The following is a 20,675-nucleotide window of genomic DNA, read 5'->3' on the forward strand; positions in this document are numbered from 1 at the left end:
TACATAATCTTGAGCCAGGAGCGGTGGCACATGCCTGTAATTCCAGTGGCTCAGGAGGCTGAGACAGGAGGATCGTGAGTTCAAAGCCAGCCTCAGCAATGGTGAGGTGCTAAGCAACGCAGTCTCTAAATCAAATACAAAATAGGAATAGGGAAGTGGCTCAGAGGTCAAGTTCTCCTGGGTTCAATCCCCAGTAACTCCTCCACCCCCCCTCCCCAACACAGTAGAATCTTGGGTGATGGCAAGAGTAAGGTGACTTAGACTTGCATTTTCAAAGAAGACAAGTTAACAACTTTTGAAAGAAAGCAAAGCCAGGTTCCTGCATTCTTGGGTCATGTTGACTGACTTGAAGCTCAGAGCTTTTCTCTGCCTACTTTCAAAACTTCTTTCTGTTTTGTTTTCCTTTGACAGCTTGGGGGTGGGAGGGTGTTTCTCAGAAAATCACACTATAGTTCATTTAGCTCTAAGTTTTGAATGTTTCTGATTCCAGGAAAGGAGGCTAGAAAACTGTTGCTCTTACAGAGAGACTTGAGTATTCTGGCTTGACTTGCATCTCCTGGTAGAACGAGATGAAGAGCTGATTTACTGGCTCTCCTTCCACGATGCCTAGAGTTCCTACTCATTTCTAGTCAGATTTAGGCTGACCACTGACCAGTCAAAGCAGCTTCTCTTAAGAGGAGTGTTCCAGATACCAAAGAAACTTCCAACATTGTCGGACAGGGCTAAGGAAATACAAAAGTTTGATATGGGAGGGAAATCAGGGGTAGGGAGGAAAAGAAAAGAAAGATGAATTTTGTATGGCTTTAGAGAGCAAAGTTAGAACCAACGGGTAGAAGTTAAAGATTGAGCTCAAGATGGTTTGGACTGTTTAAGCCTGGAATGTGACTGCATGCAGAGAAAGGGTGTCTTCTGTCCTCTATTTCCCTCCATTAACCATGGTGGACAAACAGGCAGGAAATCCTCTGCTAGGAAAAGGAAGGGGTGCTTATCCATCCAGCCGGAGGTAACACAAGGTGACTGTACTCTCCCTGCCAATACCACAGTTGCATCATTGCAAGTCAACTAATTCTTTTGGAAGAAGGACTTGAAGGAGGTAAAGGGATTTCTAAGCAACACTCGTGTGGCTGTTATACTCAGAGAAGAGCAGGTTTAAGAGTGGGGATGAATGAATTAATGATGATCTCAAAGACTCTCTGACATTGCCATTTTTAGCAACTGCCAAACACTGTGCAAGTAGAACATACTCTGTCTTGATTGTCAATGGTGACAAATCCAATTAAAGAGCTATTTCAGGAGCAACCTTACTCCACTTTTCTGTTTTCACCTCAAACCCTATCAGATTTCTTCTTTAAACTGCTAACATAATTATGTTACCAGAAATGATAAAAAAACATGACCCTCAAAGCAGGGTTTCTTTTGTGAAAGTGTGAATTTCTATAGATATGTGAGGGGGATAATATATATAAACGCACACACATATATTTATATGTATTTATGTATATGTATGAATGAGAGGGGGAGGGAAAGTATGTATGTGAGTGTAAGATATTTACTTTGAACATGCTAAATATAAGTAATCTCATGTAGACTATTTTAAATAAGTACAATCTGCCTTATAAAATAAGTATAACCAGACCTATCTACTTCCCATGGCAGAATGGGATACAACTCAAAAAGTCAATAATATTCTCTCAAATATTCCTGCATCCCTTCAATGTCTATAATGGGTATCTTTATTTATTTATTTTTTTACATGGTGCTGAATATCGAACCCAGTGCCTCATGCATTACTAGGCAAGCGACTATACCACTGAGCCACAACCCCAGCCCCCTATAATGGGTATCTTAAAATTAAGCATCCCCAAATTTATATCTTAGGACTTTAAACTTCAAGAGGATGTGGTGTGTGTGTGTGTGTGTGTGTGTGTGTGTGTGTGTTTATATAAACCATGTCCATACATTTCCCTTTGTGTCTCTTCCATTTGGATGTTCTCAAGTTGTATTCTTTCTAATAAACTGGTAATCATCTTAAAGTGCTTTCCTGAGTGTTATGTCAGTGTGAGGAGGATGCCAGGGGAGCTCCTGTATTTTTATTCAACGCAGAAGTGTGGGTAGCCTCAGCACCCCATTTGTGGCTGGTATCTGAAGTGGTATGGTATTGTGGGGTTGAGCCTTTGAACTGTAGGGTCTGCACTAATTCTGGGTATTTGTGTCAGATTTAATTTAGATAGTTGGACACCCAGCTGGTAATGAAGAAATGGAGAACCACTGTGGAAAAATGATATACATTCAGTTTTAGGAAAACAGACAAACAAGAAAACATCAAAGGATAAGGGTTTTAAATTTCCTATCCTAAGATTTGATGAAAATGTATGTGCTCATGCTGTCAATACTCTTTATTATAATTTTACAGTCTTGCAAGCCTTCATATTTCTGAAATAATAGTTCATAATAATTGTTCATAATGGCTCAATTAAATTTCATATGCCAAATGAACATACTGAGATTGTGGAAGGAGTGAATTACGTAGAAAATGTCTGGTATTACATGAATTAACTTGTTTAATTATGACTCTGGAGTCCTTCAACCTTTGAAGTCTGTGGAACAGGTGGGATGATGATGAGCTGGGACATGCAGCCCTGTACAGAGTGAGCATCTGACCCCAACCCCAGGGAAGTGACTGATGAGAGAAAAGGAGGGATGCATGGATCCAGTGTGAAGGGGTGAAGCTTCAGGGAGAGAGGGGGATTTTGGGTAACCATCTAGAAGCACTTAAGGTGGGGAACAGGTTTTAAGGAAAGGGAGCAGTAGGTTCTAGTAAGCTCATTATTTATATTTATATATTTTAATATACATTATATAAGTGTGTGTATGTATGTGTGTGTGTGTATATATATAAATATATATTCCTTCTCCTTTCTAAATGATACCCACATTAGGACAGAGACATACACCATGGTCTCTCTCAGTTTTGAATCAGAGCTATACAAAATTTTTCACTAATCCCAGTTATTATCCCTATGTTTAGCTCCAGTCTCACTGATATTTCCCCTAACATGTCACCAGTCTCAGTTCTCATTATATGAGAATTATGTGTGTTCATGATCTCTCGACACCATGGCTGTTCGGGTATTGTTTTCTTCTCTAGGATGCTATTCTCTACATGCCTCATATCAACCACATAGTCATTATCAATAACTCACCTCCCAACCCCATAATCATGCTTTCATGCATTGCACTCTGTGATCACCATCTTCTATCCATGCCCAGACTCCAACAATCCTTTGATGCTACTGAGACCTACAAGTTTTTGATCCTTTGCCTATTCAAGGACATTAGCTTCCTATGTCCTCCTCATCCAGCTTAAACTCCATGGTCATTAATAGAGAAGAGTGATAACAGAGGTTGGGAAGGATAGAGAGGGGGAAGACGGATAAAGAGGGGCTGGATCTGACCGGTGTATGCTGAATACACATGTTGAAATACCATGCTGAACCCCACTAATATGTATAATTCATACATATCAAAAAAACAAGGTCAATATTTATAATTACCCTCCTACATATACCCTCAATGCCCTAACCCATTTTTGTCATATTCATTTTGCAAAACCCCTACTCTGGTTAAATACAGCTCTCTTCCTACTCTGGGCCTTTATGCTGCAGCTGAACGTGACTGGAGAAGACCACCTGCTGAAGGGCCTCACTTTAAATTCATAATGCAGATCTGAGCAGAGCCCTAAATGCTGCCTGATAATCATATTGCATTTCTCTGGTTCATTTCCTCTTCCACTCTCCCTAGCAACTGCCTTTTCCCTACCTTCACTCCCAGCTGATGATCTTGCTTCCTACTTCACTGAGAAAACAGAAGCAGTCAGAAAAGGACCCCCACAACCCCCCATCTAAAGCAAGCAAGCTGTGCATGTATGTACCTACCAATCTATCTGGATAGGTAGATGTATACACATCTCTGCCAGCAGTTCTCCTGCCTGGTGCTGTGGATGAACCACGGAAGGCTGACCCCTTGCCTGCTTAAAGGCATTGCTTTAGAAATTATTTTTCTTACGTGATCCAATACCCTAGTCTCAGTTCTCATTATCAGCAACATTTGATGCATGGGTTTATTCTCTACTCCTAGAATCCCTTTAGGTAGCTGGCCCTTAGGATACTATATTTTATTGTTTGTCCTGCTGTGCTATTGGTTGCTCTCTTTTGCAGTCTTATTCGCCGCTTCCTCTTTTTCTGCTTGAATTCAATGTTGGGGGACACGAAGGTTCAGTCCTAGGAACTCTTGTCGCTCTCCTTCAATCCTTCACATTTATCTCTGCTAGTCTCATAGTCCTTAAAGACTGAATTATGTATTATCAAAGTTGATGACTTCCAAAATTTGTATCTACTCCACATCTCCCTACTGAACTCTGGACTCATATATTTAACTACTCAAAAAAAAAAAAAAAATAAAAAAGCTAGCTTTCTTCTTCTTCTTCTTGTACTGGGGATTGAACGCAGGAGCACTTTGCCACCAAGCTTCAGCCTCAGCCCTTTTTTATTTTTTATTTTGAGACAGAGTCTAAGTTGCCGAGAATGGCCTCAAACTGGTTCTCCTGCTGCAGCCTCTGGAGTTGCTGGAATTACAGGCAAATGCCACCACATTGGTCAGGCTAACACTCTCTAGAAACATGTACGACTTTCCTTTATTCCAAATCTGGATATCCCTAGGGCTCTGCCTGCAAAATAGATCCAGAATCTGACAACTTTTGTCGGCCTTTACTGTTCTCAACCTGGCTTTGGCCACTATCAACGTAAAACAAAACAAAAAACCTGTGGTAAACTACATACAACATAAAATTTGTCATTAGAAACATTTAGTACCTTTACAGTGTTGTGCAAACACTATCACTCTCTAGTTTGAGAACATATTCATCATCCCAAAAGGAAACCCAAGCCTATGAACCAGTCACTCCTCATCCCTCCCTTCTGCTCAGCCCCTGGCACAGCTCATCTGCTTTCTGTCTCTAGATCACCATCAGCTCTTGACTGGCTCACTGTGAGTCCCCCAATTCATCTTTCATTTACCTATTTGTCCTTCCCCTTGGTATAGTGCTCCAAGAGTCAGATCAAATCATATTTGCTAGAAACCTCCACTGCCTTATCTCTCTAGAGTAAAAGCCAGAGTCCTCACAGTGGCCTCCAAGGCCCTGCACTCATTGGCCATGTTGCCTCCCCTACATCCCCCACTGTTCTCTCACCCCTCATTCCAGCTGACCTGGCCTCCCTGGCATGCCCCAAGCCTCCCTGGAATGCCCCAACCCTCTCAGCATGCACCGTCCTTAGGACTTGTACCCCATGGTCCCTCTTCCTGCAACACCCTTACACCAAACCTTTATGACTCCCACATTCACTTCCTTCAGGTCTTTTCTCATGTGTTGTTTTCTCAGTAATATTCTATTTTAAAAAACTGACACTGTACCCTACCATGGCACTCCTAATTCCCCTTACCCTCCTTTATGTAATTTATTTATGTATTTTGCTTATTGTCTGTGCTCCTCTACTCCCAGAAGGAAAGCTCCTTAGTCCAGAGAGCTTGTCTGTTTTGTTCACTCCTGACCCCAATGCTTAGAACAGTGCTTGACACACAATCAAGTAATACCTGAATCTGAATGTGTGCATGTCAGCAGAGGGGCAGAAGTGGGTCCTGATGACACTTATTTACCAGCTCCCTCAACCCATGGCAGCCTGTGAGCATGTGTGCCTCAATCCATACAGAATCACTGTCAAGAAAAGCACTGCCCAGAGGTCCTGCAACAAAGACTACTGTGGGAGGACGGGTGGTAGCCGCTGTGACCTCCGTGCATCTCACCATCAACATAATCCAACACCATTGTCCATCCTATTCCCATTCTGTGGCCTAGATTGACCTTGGAGAGGGGCAGGTGGGCTTTCAGAGGTCTCCCCCATACCTGTTGTTGTCCACATAGCGGATGAGCATGGGGTAAAAGGCATAGAGATCTCTGCAGAGGACTGCAAACTCGTCCAGGATGAGCAGCTCTGCCTCCTGTGTGTCCCCTTTGCCATCGGCTTTCAGCTGCTCCTCCTCCTGCACCGTCTTGACCGCCTTCTTCTTTAACTTCTCCAGAGTTGGGATGAAGTGGCTTCTCAGCAGGTCAGGCCTGGCTTTGCTGATGATGGGCTGGGCGAACACTGCATTTACAAAGAACCACCTCCTCAGTTCAGGTATTACAATAACGGACAGTTGATGAGAATCAGAAAATCAGGGAAACCACTGCCACAGGATGGTGCCTGCCTCTTGTTCCTCCCTTAGTCTTGATCTCAGGACTTGCCTCTCATAAATCCACTGGGAGGGTAGAGAGGCCAGGGTTGCTGCAGAAGCAGGTTCTACCCTGCACTGTTCCTCCTAGCCTTGGAGATGCTGCCACCTGCAACTCACATGTACACAGTCTCTGCCATTCCTCCCTGCTCATCCTAACAGACTCACTTGCATCATTTCACAGTAGGTTCATGTTGGGGTGGGCCACTAGCTATACCTGCAGTCCCAGAAGGAAGACTTTAGTTAATAAGAACCAGTACTATGCTGAGCCAAGTCTAGGCAGCAAATACATGTCTTCTGTTGAGGTGATGGATATGCCAATTACCTTGATGTTATCATCACACACTGCATACATGTACTGAAATGGCATACTGCACCCTATAATATGGACAATTATTATGTGTCAGTTAAAAGCTAAACTATTCTAAAAATCAACCTTAATTTATGTGTATTAATATGCATATATATAAGTGTGTATACACACACACACACACACACATATTCTGGTTACTTTATAGAAAAATCCATTAAAAGCACAACCAACCAACCTCAGTTCTTAGCCGTTAGTACTTGAGAGCTGTGGTTCTACCTACTGCCTGAAGGCCTTTCTGGGCCTGGAGGGAGGCAGTACTGTTAATTACAGTTAAAAATGAGCTTTTTCTTATATTCTATTGATTTGACATCGATTATACTACTAGACCAAGGATATAGAATATTTTGAAGATGAAAATCAGAGAAAAAAGTTAAATAAAATGAATAAGAGTCCTGAACCACTGACAATGCACATTCAAATGTATATTTCAAAGGTTATTTAGCTTAGGCCATTTTGATTGGAAGCCATCTATGTTTCAAAACCTTTTCTTTTTAATCTGATATTTTTCTTTTATAAGAAAGACAGTTTTAGGAAGGGAAGGTTGAGGGACTTTCCATAAGATGCATTAACTGAGAAATTTTGACTGCTTAGCCCTTGCCGAGCTGCAGCTCTGGTTTAGACCTGAAATCCGAATGGCCATACCAGTATAGGTGACTGAGGTCACTATTAAAATGTATTTTGTTGAATCCCTAAGAACTCAGTGCCCTGAGATCTGGTTTTGCCTGTGGAATAAATAACAGGCTAAAGTTCAATGCCCATCAGTGCCCCTCACGTAGTGCTACTTTTCCCTTAGCACCTCTATGGAGGTAAGGGGGTAGGTTCTTTAATTTCCTGCATTCCCTTCCCTTAATTCAGATGTTTGGACTAGAGGTCATCAAGAAATTACTTTATGGTTAACAATACTTTAAAGCTAGTGGGTCATTAGTGAACTCCTGCTCTACTTGTTCATGTCCACAGAAGCCTACATTATCTAGGAGCCATCAATGTGCAAAATGTTTATAATTTCAATCTCAGTGCATTTCTGGGACAGGAAGGAGGAAGTGAATTTTATTCCTTGGTCTTGCAGAAGTCTATCTATTCATTTGTCCAGAAAGGTCATTTATCTCATGTTGAGCTAGCAGTTCCCTTTAACTTAGCTGTTTGTTAAATGCTATATGTTTCCCCCCCCCCCCACACAATTTTTTATTGGTGCAGTATAGCTGTACATAATAATGGAATTTGTTGCTAGATATTCACACATGCACACAATGTAACAATCTAATTTGGCCAATACCACTTCCAGCACTGCCCCTCCTTCCCCATAGCCATACTATTTCATGGTGTGGGATATTATAGAGGGAGGCTGGTGCTGATGGGTGGCAGTATCCACACTGTAGGTCCATCAAACACAATGTCTTTGCCTTAGCGTCTACCTCCTCATTCTCTAGTTTGACACAGGACATTGATAGTCATGGTTTCTGTACTGTAGAAAGTAAATTCACTTTCTAATTTTTTTATTTTGGGAGGTTGCTTCAAGAACAGAAAATTGGCTAAAAGCCTGCACTAAGAGCCTATTACATGTAAGAAATTATACAGGGACCCAAATAAAAATAGGAAAAACCAATAAAATAAAATAGGGCTGCTGCTACTACAACCTACATTAAGGAAGATCTTAGAAAGCATAAAGTGAAATGCAGAGTGACATTAAGGACCTTCAGTGCAGTCCAGATAGGAGTTTTATGAGTGTGGAGAGCACACAAGATCACTTATCAAAAAAACCAATGGACAATTATGACTGTAAGAGAAAATGGGGTTCTTAAGTACCAAAAGCAAATAAAGCTATGATTATTAGAGTGGAGTTTATCAAGAAGGGCTTCCTGGAGATTTGAGGGGGCTCAATTAGCCAATGAGTGGGGCAATAGCATTGGTTTCAGGAAGCTCTTCAGGGGCACATGTTGATTCTGTTTACTGTTAAGCAACTGGGAGGTGGGAATTTTAAAGATGGAATATAGCTTATTCTAAACCATCTGGGTATTAACAAAAGAGATGAAAAGAGCATCCAGCTACTTGGTTCTTGGGTCAGGGGCTAGGGAGAAAAGAGATGGGTACCTGCAATGCGCTTCATCCAGGAGGCCTCGTCGATCCCCAGGTTATTGTTGATGATTTTTAGGATGTTGCCCAGGATGAGACTGAGGTGTTCAGAGGTCACCTTGGTGCAGCAAGGCCCTGTGCTGGGGGGCAGGTTCTCAGGCCCCCGCTCCCACCAATAGGACAGGTAGTTGCACAGCATGGGCAAGATCACCTCGATGACATGGGGCATTTCTGTGTACCGGGCCCCTGATTCGGCCAGGTCATTGATTTCCTTCATCAGGCCTTCCAGCTGAGGGATGTCGGGACACATCTCTTCCACAGTGTCTGGCATCCCCAGAACTGACCGAGAGGGCACAAGAAGAAGAAAGGCACAGTAATTCAAAAGCACAATGGGCACAGCCTTCTCTCCCATTGCCCACCCTTCTTTAGGTCTTTAGATATAAATTTCCACCCGGGAGCCTCTGAGGAGTGAGGTTGCATGTGGCACAGCTTTAGTCTCTCAGCTGTCTATGTACAGACTGCAGCTCCCAGAGGCTACTTTCCTAGATGCCATGTTGAGGTGACAACACCTAAACAGATGGCTAAAGAAAAACAGCTGAGAAGGTTTAGAAGATATCTCTGTGATAAGGCCAGTTTTCTGGCTTCTTCTTCCTGGCCTGTCTGCCTCAGACTTCATATATCCTAGTGCATCTACTGCAGGAAAGGCAGAGTCAGATGAGAACAGCAACTAATCGTCAATCAGTTGTCAAATCCTCATTCAATAACCTGGATCGCATTTGTATGATTTAGACACACCCCAATCAAATACTCCTTCATCACGACCAGAGACAATATTTGTCATCCAAGTAAAATTTGGGAGGGAAAAAAAATCACACTTTCATTGATTTCTGGCTTTACAATAGAACCTATCAGTGACCTCTGGTAACTTCACTGCATTCCTGTCAATTGCTTAAGCTGTTTTGCTTCTGAAGGCTTATTTACATGGAATAGTGAGTTGGTCTTATCTTTTCTTTACTCTCAATGGTTGAGGTCACTTCTTTGGATAAGGACAGATGGAATGAAATAGAAACAGACATAGTTCATCATCAAACTAGGGAAGGTGGTCAGATTCAAAAAGTGAAAACAGAAGCCAGGGGATATCTGTCCTGCTCCGCTTAAGATAAAAGAACTTCCTTCCTGCAAGATAGGAGGAAGATTAGAAGTATATTGAGGGTCCTGACAGGTGGAACGATAACAAAATCTCTGAATGAAGAGGTACAGAAAGCTCTGGGTAAGAGCCATGAGTACTACGAAGCTAGAAAAATATGAGGCATTCTCTGGTAACATCAATTTCACTGGAAGATTTTAGAAAATTATTTTTGATTTTTGTGTGTGTGTGTTATACTAGGGATAATGCTAGGCAAATGCTCTACCTCTAAGATATATCCCCATTCCTTTAAATTTTTTTTTTTTAATTTTGAGATAGGATCCCACTAAGTTACCCAGGCTGGCCTCAAATATGTGAGGCCTTTTGCCTCAGCCTCCTGTGCAGCTGAAATTATAGGTGCCCACCTTTTATTTTTAATATTAGAAGCAAAATACAAAGTTATTATGAGTTTCTACAGAAAAAGCAGAATACTTCAAATAAAATTTTGCCTAGTGAAATAGATATGTCTGAAGGCCCTTTGCTATTATGGTTACTAGTAGTCTGAAGTCTCTTCTCTAGATTTTAGGTCGATGGGAATTAAAGGGTTAACACATAGAAGAGGCCACACCATATCCTGTGGTCTTTAGGAACACTGACCAATTGAAAGGGACTATCTTGATTTCTCATTGATCAGAAACGCAGAGTTTCGTTGGCTAGGTTGGAGAGAAAGACTCTACAGCTGAGACAAGCCATCTGTTGGGATAGGATGTTCAGTTGCAAAGCAATGGACCAGCAGCAGCCTCTGTGCTGAGCAGGCCACTGAAGTCCTATCGCCTTTTCCCTGGGGATGACTTTGTTGCTATCACTATAGCCCTTCAGTGCATGTGAGGCTAAAGATCTCTTTGCCCTGGAATGTAGGAGTCGACCAATCTGTTTTAGGAATCCAGACACTTCAAAAAGACTTAAAGCAGGAGAGTCAAAGGTCCCTGAACTCCTGTAATATCCAAAAGGGAATTATATGGGTGATTTGCAGAGGACAAGTCTATCCTACATCTTGTAGCAATAAAAACAGTGTTGACTGACAACAGCATGGGAGTCTGGGGAGACCCTCACAAAGTAATTTTATACATCTTTTCAGAATAGGTAAATGGAAGTTAAGCTTTCTGCCTTGAAGCTCTGCACACAAGACAATGCCAATGGCCACAGATGCAACTGAAACTTATAATTATTTGCTGTAAGATTATAAATGAGAAGGCTTAGTGTGTATGTTTAAATGTCACACAGATAACACATCATCATAGACACTTCTTTTCCTTCTTTTTGCTTGGGGTTGGTGAACTGGAGTCATCATAATGACCTTTACAAGTTATTTATACCTACAGTAATTGGTCCTTGAGTGGAATAAACATTTGTGATTCAGAAGGTGTTTATACATCAAATGCCACATAATAAGCCCACTGAATGAACTCTGCTTGCTGAGTAACCATCTGAAGAACAGCCTTGGTGGAGTCCTACTAGAATCAGCCACAAGACTATTGGGGGAATCATTAGAACACTATGTCCTTTCATTTAGATCAATGGTTCTCAAAGTGGGGGCCCTCCTCCTGCAGCAGCAGCATCATCTGGAAACTTATTAGAAATGCAGATGATTAGGTCCCTCTCCAGGTCTACTGAATTAGAAACACAAGCAGTAGGGTTCAGTAGTCTTTAACAAGCCTTCAAGTGATTCTGATGCATGTTAGAGTTCTTAAACTGGGTTAGATTCCAAAGTTCATTTTCTTCACCCAGCAGCTCTTCCCTCAGGAAGACAACATCAGGATACCATCTCTTTGCATTACAAGTAGATGGAGTTCACTGGAATTGCACCTCTTTTTTCTGTAGTTGATTATACCCAACAGGGTACAGAAGAAAAGTAAGCTGACTAGTGACAGGATGTATTTCTCAATCTAGCCTTCTGGTTAATAGACCACTACCACACATAACAAAGAATCTATTCAGTGCTGAATAACTGACATATAATATTATTAAAACCTTTCCTTGATATACTTTAATTTTGGGATGAAAAAGAAAATGATCCAGGATTTTACAGGGTATCAGAGGTACTAATATGATTAGCTCTGTTGGGAAAGCACGAAGTGTCAATTAATAGAGATGTCCAAATGACCGAAGGCCTGATCAATCAGTTCACACCATATTTCTAAAACACCACATCATCTGTCACCCTAGACATCCGTCTTCCTCCTTTATCCCTCAGGCCACCCACTTTGTTAGGAATGACATCTATCTTATCGCCTATCAAACTATGCCATCTTTCAGGTGAGCCTGGTTATCCCACAATACATATTCATGCAAATGTTACTTTTCAAGAGCTCTGAACATGGTCAGCATTCACTCTGCTAATTAAACCAATGATAAAAAAACATGGGCTCAGGGGACTTAGGCATTGAGTCCACACTGATGAATCAAAGACTCTGTCATCTCTAATCAAAATCTTGCCTCCTTTCTTCCTTTAGAGTATAGCAATGATTGATGCTTATTTTTTATTTATAAATATGTCTTATTAACTTGGTGAAAAGACATATGAAATGAGTAGAAATAATTCCCCCCCCCAATAGCCCTTGGGAAAGAGAGCAATGATAGAGAGGCATTCCCCTCCCTCCCAAAGCAATTCTAGGTTTCCTCATTTTTCCCTACTACTATGCTCTTTGAAGTGAAGAGCAGAGCAGATGTCTCCTTTTCCCAAGATACAGCTCTATACAGTGGTGACAGAGACAGAGATCCACTATTTCTCAAGTTATGGTTGGAGTAGAATAGATGTATAAATATTCAGAACTGTCACAGTTGGGCCCGGCATCCTTTGGAGTTGAGAAGCAACACTTGGGCTGGCATTTGCCTGCAGATATTACGGCCGTTTTTAAAACTTTTCTAAAGCCTGCTCTGCTGCTCAGGTCCTGCTTTAGCAACAAGCCGTGACTCATTTGGAATCATGAGTGGGCAGAGGAAAAACATGGTTGGAAATAATTTTCTGCTAGTGTCAAAGGGGAGAGAGGGTGAGATGAGGTAAGGGGGCTGGGGAAAGGCTAGCTAACAAATTTCACATAGGACTGTGGAACGCTGAGGCATCTTGGCAATGTTTCTTCACCTGTTCTGAGAACACTAGTCTCCACTGTATTCTAGTTCAGTAAAGAATTTTATTAGCAGCCTTATTTTGTCCTGTGATCACTTCTGGGGGCAGTGTGCTTCTCTTATGTGAGGTAACAAGAAGCAAGTGGGGATGAAGCTGCTGTAGCTCAGCACTCTGCATACTTAAAGAAAAGAACAAAGAAAAGTGTGGCATGTCCCTGCTCTCATAGAACTCTCCTCCCTTAGGATCTCATCATGGAAATATAAGAAAAGGGACTCGAAATAAACGGAATCACTGTGAAGTTCAGCCATTGACTAGTACTATACATCAATGTTTTAACAAAATTCTGGTTCTGAATAGGATGGATTCTGACTTAAAATGGTTCACTATCGATTCCCCCCCCCACTTTTCTTAAAATTGATTAAGTCTACTGGTAATATTTGCTTCAGGTTTCACCATTGTAGTTCCTTCTAAGTCAAGGTTAAAGACTCCTACTGAAGATTTTCTTTTCTATTCCATTTTCCTTAAGCAGAATCACAATTAATCCAGGTATGAAGGACCCTTCCATTCACCCTCCAAAACAGGACTTAGAACCTGCCCAGGATTTTTGTTCTAGTATTTACTGGTTGTGTTCCAATAAAACTTTATTTGCAAATATAGCTGGGGACCAGATTTGCCCTGTGGCCATAGTTTGCCAATCCCTGTTATAGAACTTGGTGCATCAGAGATGCAATTAAATTCTCTCTCTTGCATAATGTCAATTCCTTCTGATACTTTCTTATGTCTTGTCCTCCATGAAGATGGAGAATATGTGGTCAGTATGCTTAAAAGCACAGGTAATTAGTGTGAATATGTCCCTCTGGTGCTCATCTGGAAGAAGAACTGCAGAAAAGTAATCAGACCCCCAGGTGCAGAGAAGAAATGAGACCTAAGGCAGACAAGAGACCCCAAAGTCTTAGTATGGAAGGATTTGGACATCAACCACACAGTTTCTTCATTTTACAGAAGAAACCAAAGCCTCATGATGACAAAATCCTGCACATGCTCACTTGTTCCCTAATTTAGTCCCTTACTCTAACCTTCTGGCCCATCTCAGACCATATAAAATAGTGCTGCAGGGATGTTGCCTCCTGCCTATGCCACCTTCCTGGTTACTCTCCTCTCAGAACATGGAACACATTGAGATCTCTGTGAAAAGATACTTACTAGACCTCTCCCTGGGGGTTTTGGTGTTGAAGACTGAGAGAGGATTATAACGGTTGAGGGTGGGCTCCAGGAATGCCACTGGTATGGCAGCTGCCAGTGAAGCCAGACATTCTCCAAGGGCAGGACGTTGCCTGTAAACACAGAAGTCCATTTAGAAATGGTGCCACCCACAAGCTGGCCCCAGGCACTGGTGGACCCCTTCCCTACAGATGAATTCACTGGACATCTAGGGGTTGTCCGGGTTGCATGCACTCTTCCTTTCCCCAGCCCCCATCTTTCTCCAGACACTAACAGTTTGCAATGGTCACTCTGCTTGGAACCTAGTTCTTAACTGGCTAAGATGATGTGATATGTTGTGTAGCTTTGCTACTCTATCCCAGAACGCCTCAAAGTAAGTTCTGCTGGCGTCCAAATTGAGATTTATCCTTCCTGTTTTCAAAATGCTTTGAAATTTTCAGTATAATTTATCTGTTCTCTGCTACAGATAGAGACCATGAACACTAGTAGAAACAATAAGACACAAAATAAAAGACCTGCCTTGCAATAGAAACAATAGGCCCTGAGGTATATTGCTAGATTTAGAGGAGAGACATCTAATAGCTATTATTCCTCTTCTTCTCTTCCACAAATTTTACAGTGCAAACTATGTATAAGCTCTGGCTTTAAGTCTTTAACAAGAAAGCAAACAAAAGCAAAATGGTTGGGATTCCAAGTTCAGATTCCAAGTTCTTCAAGCGAGGGGACTTGCACTTTCTTGCAGAGTAACTGAGTCTGCAAGTGTAAATGCAGGGAATCAAGCCTCTGCTGGTTAAAGCAGAGCTATGGCTGAAAGGGCACTTCTCTTTCCCAGATCTGGGCCTAACTGCTAGTGAGATAATACTGTGCCAGTGCCATGTCAAGGGCTGCTGTATGGGGGCTGACATTTATTGCTTTTTGTTGAATGAGAGACCAGAGTCACCCGTTTCCCACCCATCAACATCACCTCTCAGACGGTGACTGGCATCCAGAGCATCTATGACTATCTTATAAGTTACATGTGATGTCAATTTCTAATAAAGAGGACATTTATTTTTAAGTAAATCATTAATGTGGGACCTCTGTTGGACCACAATAATGACTGGAAATGTAGACAGTAGATCTAAAATGAAGATTCAGCATCGAAGCCCATCTCCCACCTCATTTTGTTTTTTATCTGTGACTGATCATCACACTTTGAGCACTGATGCCAACTAGATGGACATCTACCAGTTCAGTCCCTGCTCCTTAGAGGATATCATAGGACCACCATGGAGACATCTGCCAGCTCAAGGGGTGCACTTGGAGCCAAGGGCCAGTGCTTACCCCAATACTGCAATTCTGTGGAAATAGAAATGCTTTCAACCCTCAGGGCTCCCTTCAGATCCCCAGTGGGACCTGTGCCCAAGACTTTATGTTAATTACTCCTCACTGTGACAAGAGCCAACTACTTCCGCAGCACCAAGAGGCCAGAACGTCAAAAGCATAGATCTGCTGAGAGCAGATAATAAGCATTTCCTATGGGGGTACAAAGAGACATTTTTTTCACTGAAGAATAAGTCTTAACCTTAACCTTTGTTCTCGAGGTGGTTCTTTTTCACTCTAAAGATAGAATCTGTGTTTTGTATAGAACACTGACGAAATGTGATAATAAAACAGGTTTATGGACTAATCATAAGCATTAGAGGCAACCTGAAATTTCATTACAACAGAGAAATAGACATATTGGAGTTGAATTAAAACGTGATCTTAACTGGTATTGAACAAAATGACCGGACAAGACCATCTGGGATAGAATCGGAATCTGTAAGCCTGGGGACATACATCTCTGCTTGAGATGCAAGACTAATCTGATGGACTAGCAAACTGAAGGAGGGAGAGATAGCTGACTGCAGAAAGCTGTGTATTCTCTGGAAAACCCAGGGTTTTTTTTTTTTTAATTTTTTAAAAATTTTTATTTTATTCCATCCAGTTTTCAAGTTTCCAAATTTATTTTTTAAAAGTGATCTTTTTAATTATAAAATAAAAATGGACATACATGATTTTATTCTTTATGTTCTTAGATTTGACTTTTAGGGAACTAGCTGACAACTTCTTTGGCCTTGAAGCATTTGAGTACTTGATAACTTTCAAATCAGTCCCTAAGGAGCAACAGTGGATTGACTGGTCTTCAGTCAGGCTGTAACTTCCTAGGAAATGGCACAGCCTTGACCTTTTGGTAAATGTTGCACTGTTGAAATCCTACCCGTGTCTGCTCCAGGAGCAGAACAATACCCTTGTACCATGCAGCTCCTACTGTGCCCTGCATATCACTGCTGCCCTGGTTTTTCCTAGAGGCATGTCAGAGATGGGATAGGTGGTGGCCCCGAAAAGCTCATGTGGGAGCCAAATGCAAAAACGCAATCAGAGATGAAATGATCAGTTAATGAGAGTTGTGATTTATTCAGTGGGTTAATCCACTTCAGTGGATTAACTGGGTGGTAACTCTAGGCAGGGAGGTGTGATTGGAGGAAATAGATCATTGGGGCGTGCCTCTGGGGTTTAGTTTTGTCCCTGTGAGTGGAGCTCATGCTCTGCTTCTGGGTTGTCATGTCCGGAGCTGCTTTTCTCCACCACGTCCTTTTACCATGATGTTCTGCCTCCCCTGGACCCCAGAGCTATGGCTTCAGCTGACCATACACTGAATCTTTGAAACTGTGAGCCAAAATAAATGTTTCCTTTTCTAAGTTGTTGAGTCTTCCAGTCATAGCAAGGCAAAGCTGACTAAACCAGGAGGGTAGGGAAGGAGACTGAGCAGGCTGCTGAGATCTGGGTTCACTTCTGAGTAGGTCACAACCCAGACCTGTTTCCCCATATTTCCTTCTCATTTTCCTTTTGCTGAGTGAAAGGGGTACCATTTTAACTTCAGACCGGAATGGCCAATACCTTCCATGACTATTAAGGCCAGGGAGGGCCTCCATATATCTGGTATGAGGATCCACAGGGACCATGTTTTCAGGTAACAGTTTCACTGCTTTTACCAACCACAGTGGCCAGGGAGAAAAAGGGTGTTTCTTCTCTTTGGTTTTGCCTTTGAGGAGGAGGGGAAAATAAGGACATGGTTTGTGAAGGAAACTCTATAGTGATCTTTAAAGAAATGTGATCAAACCACTATCTTAGCTGGGCATGGTGGTGCAAGCCTGAAATCCCAGTGATTGGGGAGGCTGAGTGAGGCAGGAGGATCAAGTTCAAAGCCAGCCCCAGCAATGTAGGGAGTGCCTAAGTAACTCAGTGAGACCCTGTCTCTAAATAAAAATACAAAAAAGGGCTGGGGATGTGACTCAGTGGTTAAGTGTCTCTGGGTCCAATCCCTGGTACCACCATTACCAATAAACAAACAAACAAAAAAACCCAATAACCCCCCCACAACCTTATGGACTAACCAAAAGGTTAGATTCAACCCCAAACTTCATTGTGATAGAGAAATAGACACATTTGAGTTGTGCCACACAGAGCACTGAGGAGAGAAAGTCTAGCAGGGAATCAGGGATGACAAGGGTAATCTGACAGCAAATTTTATTTGGCACAGGGAGACAGGCAAAGGAAACAGTCTGTCCTGAATTGCCTTGGTGCCAAATTGACCCATTCTTGTTTTTCTCTCACCAAGATTAAAGTCATGAAAGTAGGTTTTTGGAAAGTTAGTTAGCCAAGAAAGCAAGCTTTGGGGGCAGAGGACAGCTGGTAAGTCTCAGTTCTCCAGTGCTACACTGACAGGGACATGGCCCTGTCCTCTCTGATATTAATTACTGACAAATCTGAGTCTCACCATGTTGCTCAAAAGGGCATTTTCTAGTCCGGAGCACACAATGATGCTAATTAGCTGCTCAGCCAAGAGAGATACACAACAGTTCTCAGATACACAACAGTTCTCGTAGCCTTAGCTGTGGTAAAAGTAAAGCCCAGAAATCTGCCAATTAATGTTCCTAGCAGTGAAATACCAGAGTGAATAGCCTCAGCCCCCAGGCACTAAGCTAGGCCCGCTCTTACAATGCTTCTTAGGTTATTAGTGCCCCCCCCCAGGGGGCAGTGTGGAATGGGTTGAGCTTCCAAACTGGGCAGGGGCTGCCAAGACTGCCCACAGCAATTCAAACATATACTTTAAGTTTATCACTGGATGAGGAAACTCTCCTTTGTTTTTTCTCCAGTTCTTATTACCTAGCATAATATTTTTCACATACTAGGTACTTGATCAATGGTGAAAGATTGAAGAGGGTTCAATTCGTATTTCAGTATTTATTACTTACTAACTTATCAAGTAGCAGGCTTTCCTTCTCAAACTCTCAATTTTATTCCCATGAATCTTGATGAAAATGGATTTGTCAAATGTCTATTGTTAGGAACATAGGCTAGGACAAGTCATTACCACAATAATGTCTTATACACATGGCGTTTTCCAGTTTTGAAAGTTGTATCATGTATATTTCAGAGAATGCTAACATATAGCAGAGACATAGAAAACAGTGGTCGTGGTGGGTGGGGGGAGATAGTCTAAGAGTATTAGTAACCTTAGGGGTATAGGGAATATGTATTATGTCCAATCAGAAATAATTGGTCAGAGAGAGCTAGGCCCAATGGAAGGAACAAATATCTTTAAAGTGTGATGGAGAAAACAGTTTTAATTCAAAATAACACTGGGGTTAAATGATTCAGTATAATCATGTTCTGAACTTAGTTTTTTCAGCAAACTGTCACCAAATACTCTTTTAAAGTAATTGAAGAATCTCCATATTAAAGAACACCAATATCCAGCAAGATTCAATGCACAAAAGCCTTTACCTTCTCTGAAATGTTGTATCTAAAAATCTCACTAGTCAATGACATGTTCAATATTGTCTCAACTAGAAGATGTTCTACTACTCCATTTTAGTGACTTTTCCTCTCTGCAGTTGACCCTGTCACCACGGTGTTGGAAATCTTTTCTAGCCACAAGCACACTGCAGGTATAACTGGACCAAATATTCAGTGATTCCCATGCAACCTTAAAGATGTTCATTAGTCAAGAAAAATTCAGTGATAGAGAAATGCTGGATTTATTGCACTTTCCTTCCTAAATCCAATAAGAAATGAGAGAAAAAATTGGGAAGAAATCTGGATCTACACCGAAATTAGAATATGTGTGATAACTTCAAAGTATAAACCAGAGGATATGGAAGTGAAAAAAAAAAATGTGGAGATCTCTGGAAGTAAATATGGAGGTTGTGAAAGGCTAAAAGTTGAGGTTTTTCCTGAGTAATGAGGATTCAAGGCATCAGTGGGCCCTGGTAGACCTGGTGGATGACACGGGTGTAGCCGACTTCCAATTTGCAAAGTGGCAGATAGGGCAGAGAAGGGAAGAGAAGACCTGCTACCTGACATTTCTATGACCTATGCTCCTAGCCTGGAGCAGCCCTGGAGTGCAGGGGCAGGAAAGAGCTGTAGTCACTGACTTGAGCTCTGCACAGAGGATAAACATACATTCCATCACTAGGCCAAGGTCCTAAGACTGGAATGTGCTGAGCTTTTCACCCACCTCTCACCTGGGCCAGCTGTTTACTTTTGCTGGGGTAGGGCATCAGAGGCTGAGCATAGGTACATTGCTAATGCCAAAGACACTGCTAATTTAGTGAGAAATGGTCAGCCTGAGCCACCTTCTCAGACTGCTGTTTCTTCCCTGTTCATTCTCCTCCACTTTAATGCTCACCCATTTCTCCTTACTTGAGACCCAGCAATGTAACTACCAATGGAAAAATAAATGAGACACATAAGTCAGGGGAAGAATTATCTAGAGAAAAAAGTGCAGAAAAAAGTTTCTCTATACATTTATAGAAAACAAACAAAAAGAACCAGTAACATGGAGGAAGTGTGAGAAAAATCATACACATGCAAAACAGTAAAGAATAATTAGCTAAAAAGTTACTTGGGCTTTTAATCCCAGTGGCTCAGGGAGCTGAGCAGGAGGATCCCAAGTTCAAAGCCAGCATCAGCAATGGCAAGGTGCTAAGCAACTCAGTGAGACCCTGTCTCTAAACAAAATACAAAATATGGCTGGGGATGTGACTCAGTGGTTGAGTGCCCCTGAGTTCAATCCCCAGTACCAAAAAAAAAAAAAAAAAAGAAAGAAAAAGAGAAAAAGAAAAAAGTTACTTGAGAGGAAATAAGAGCTGTGGAGGATTAAGGAAAAATATACATTATAATTGAATGACAGATAAGAAAAAAACCAAACCAAACAACTATACTATAGTTTGGATCTGGAATGTCCTGCAAAGCCCAGTGTATTGAAGGCGTAGCTGCCAGCTGTTGGAGATGTGAGATCCTTAAGAGGCAGGGCCTAATGGGAGGTTCCAGGCCACTGCAGGTGTGCCCTCTAAGAGGATAGTGGGATGCCTGCTCTTCTCTCTTTCTGCTTTCTGGCCCCA

At 41.9% G+C, this 20,675-nt stretch overlaps 1 protein-coding gene across 1 annotated transcript in view; it reads right to left on the reverse strand.

The window, feature by feature from the left end:
* Ryr3 (ryanodine receptor 3) overlaps positions 1–20,675 on the reverse strand; it is a 364,780-nt gene that overhangs the window by 59,742 nt on the left and 284,363 nt on the right. The window contains exons 65-67 of the mRNA XM_026390365.2: positions 14,227–14,357; positions 8,789–9,109; positions 5,960–6,200 (exon numbers count right to left, since the gene is read on the reverse strand). Of these exons, the coding sequence (XP_026246150.2) occupies positions 5,960–6,200; positions 8,789–9,109; positions 14,227–14,357 (693 nt within the window). The remainder of the gene's footprint in view (positions 1–5,959; positions 6,201–8,788; positions 9,110–14,226; positions 14,358–20,675) is intronic.

Source organism: Urocitellus parryii, chromosome 6, assembly GCF_045843805.1.
Source record: "Urocitellus parryii isolate mUroPar1 chromosome 6, mUroPar1.hap1, whole genome shotgun sequence".
Lineage (NCBI taxonomy): Eukaryota > Metazoa > Chordata > Mammalia > Rodentia > Sciuridae > Urocitellus > Urocitellus parryii.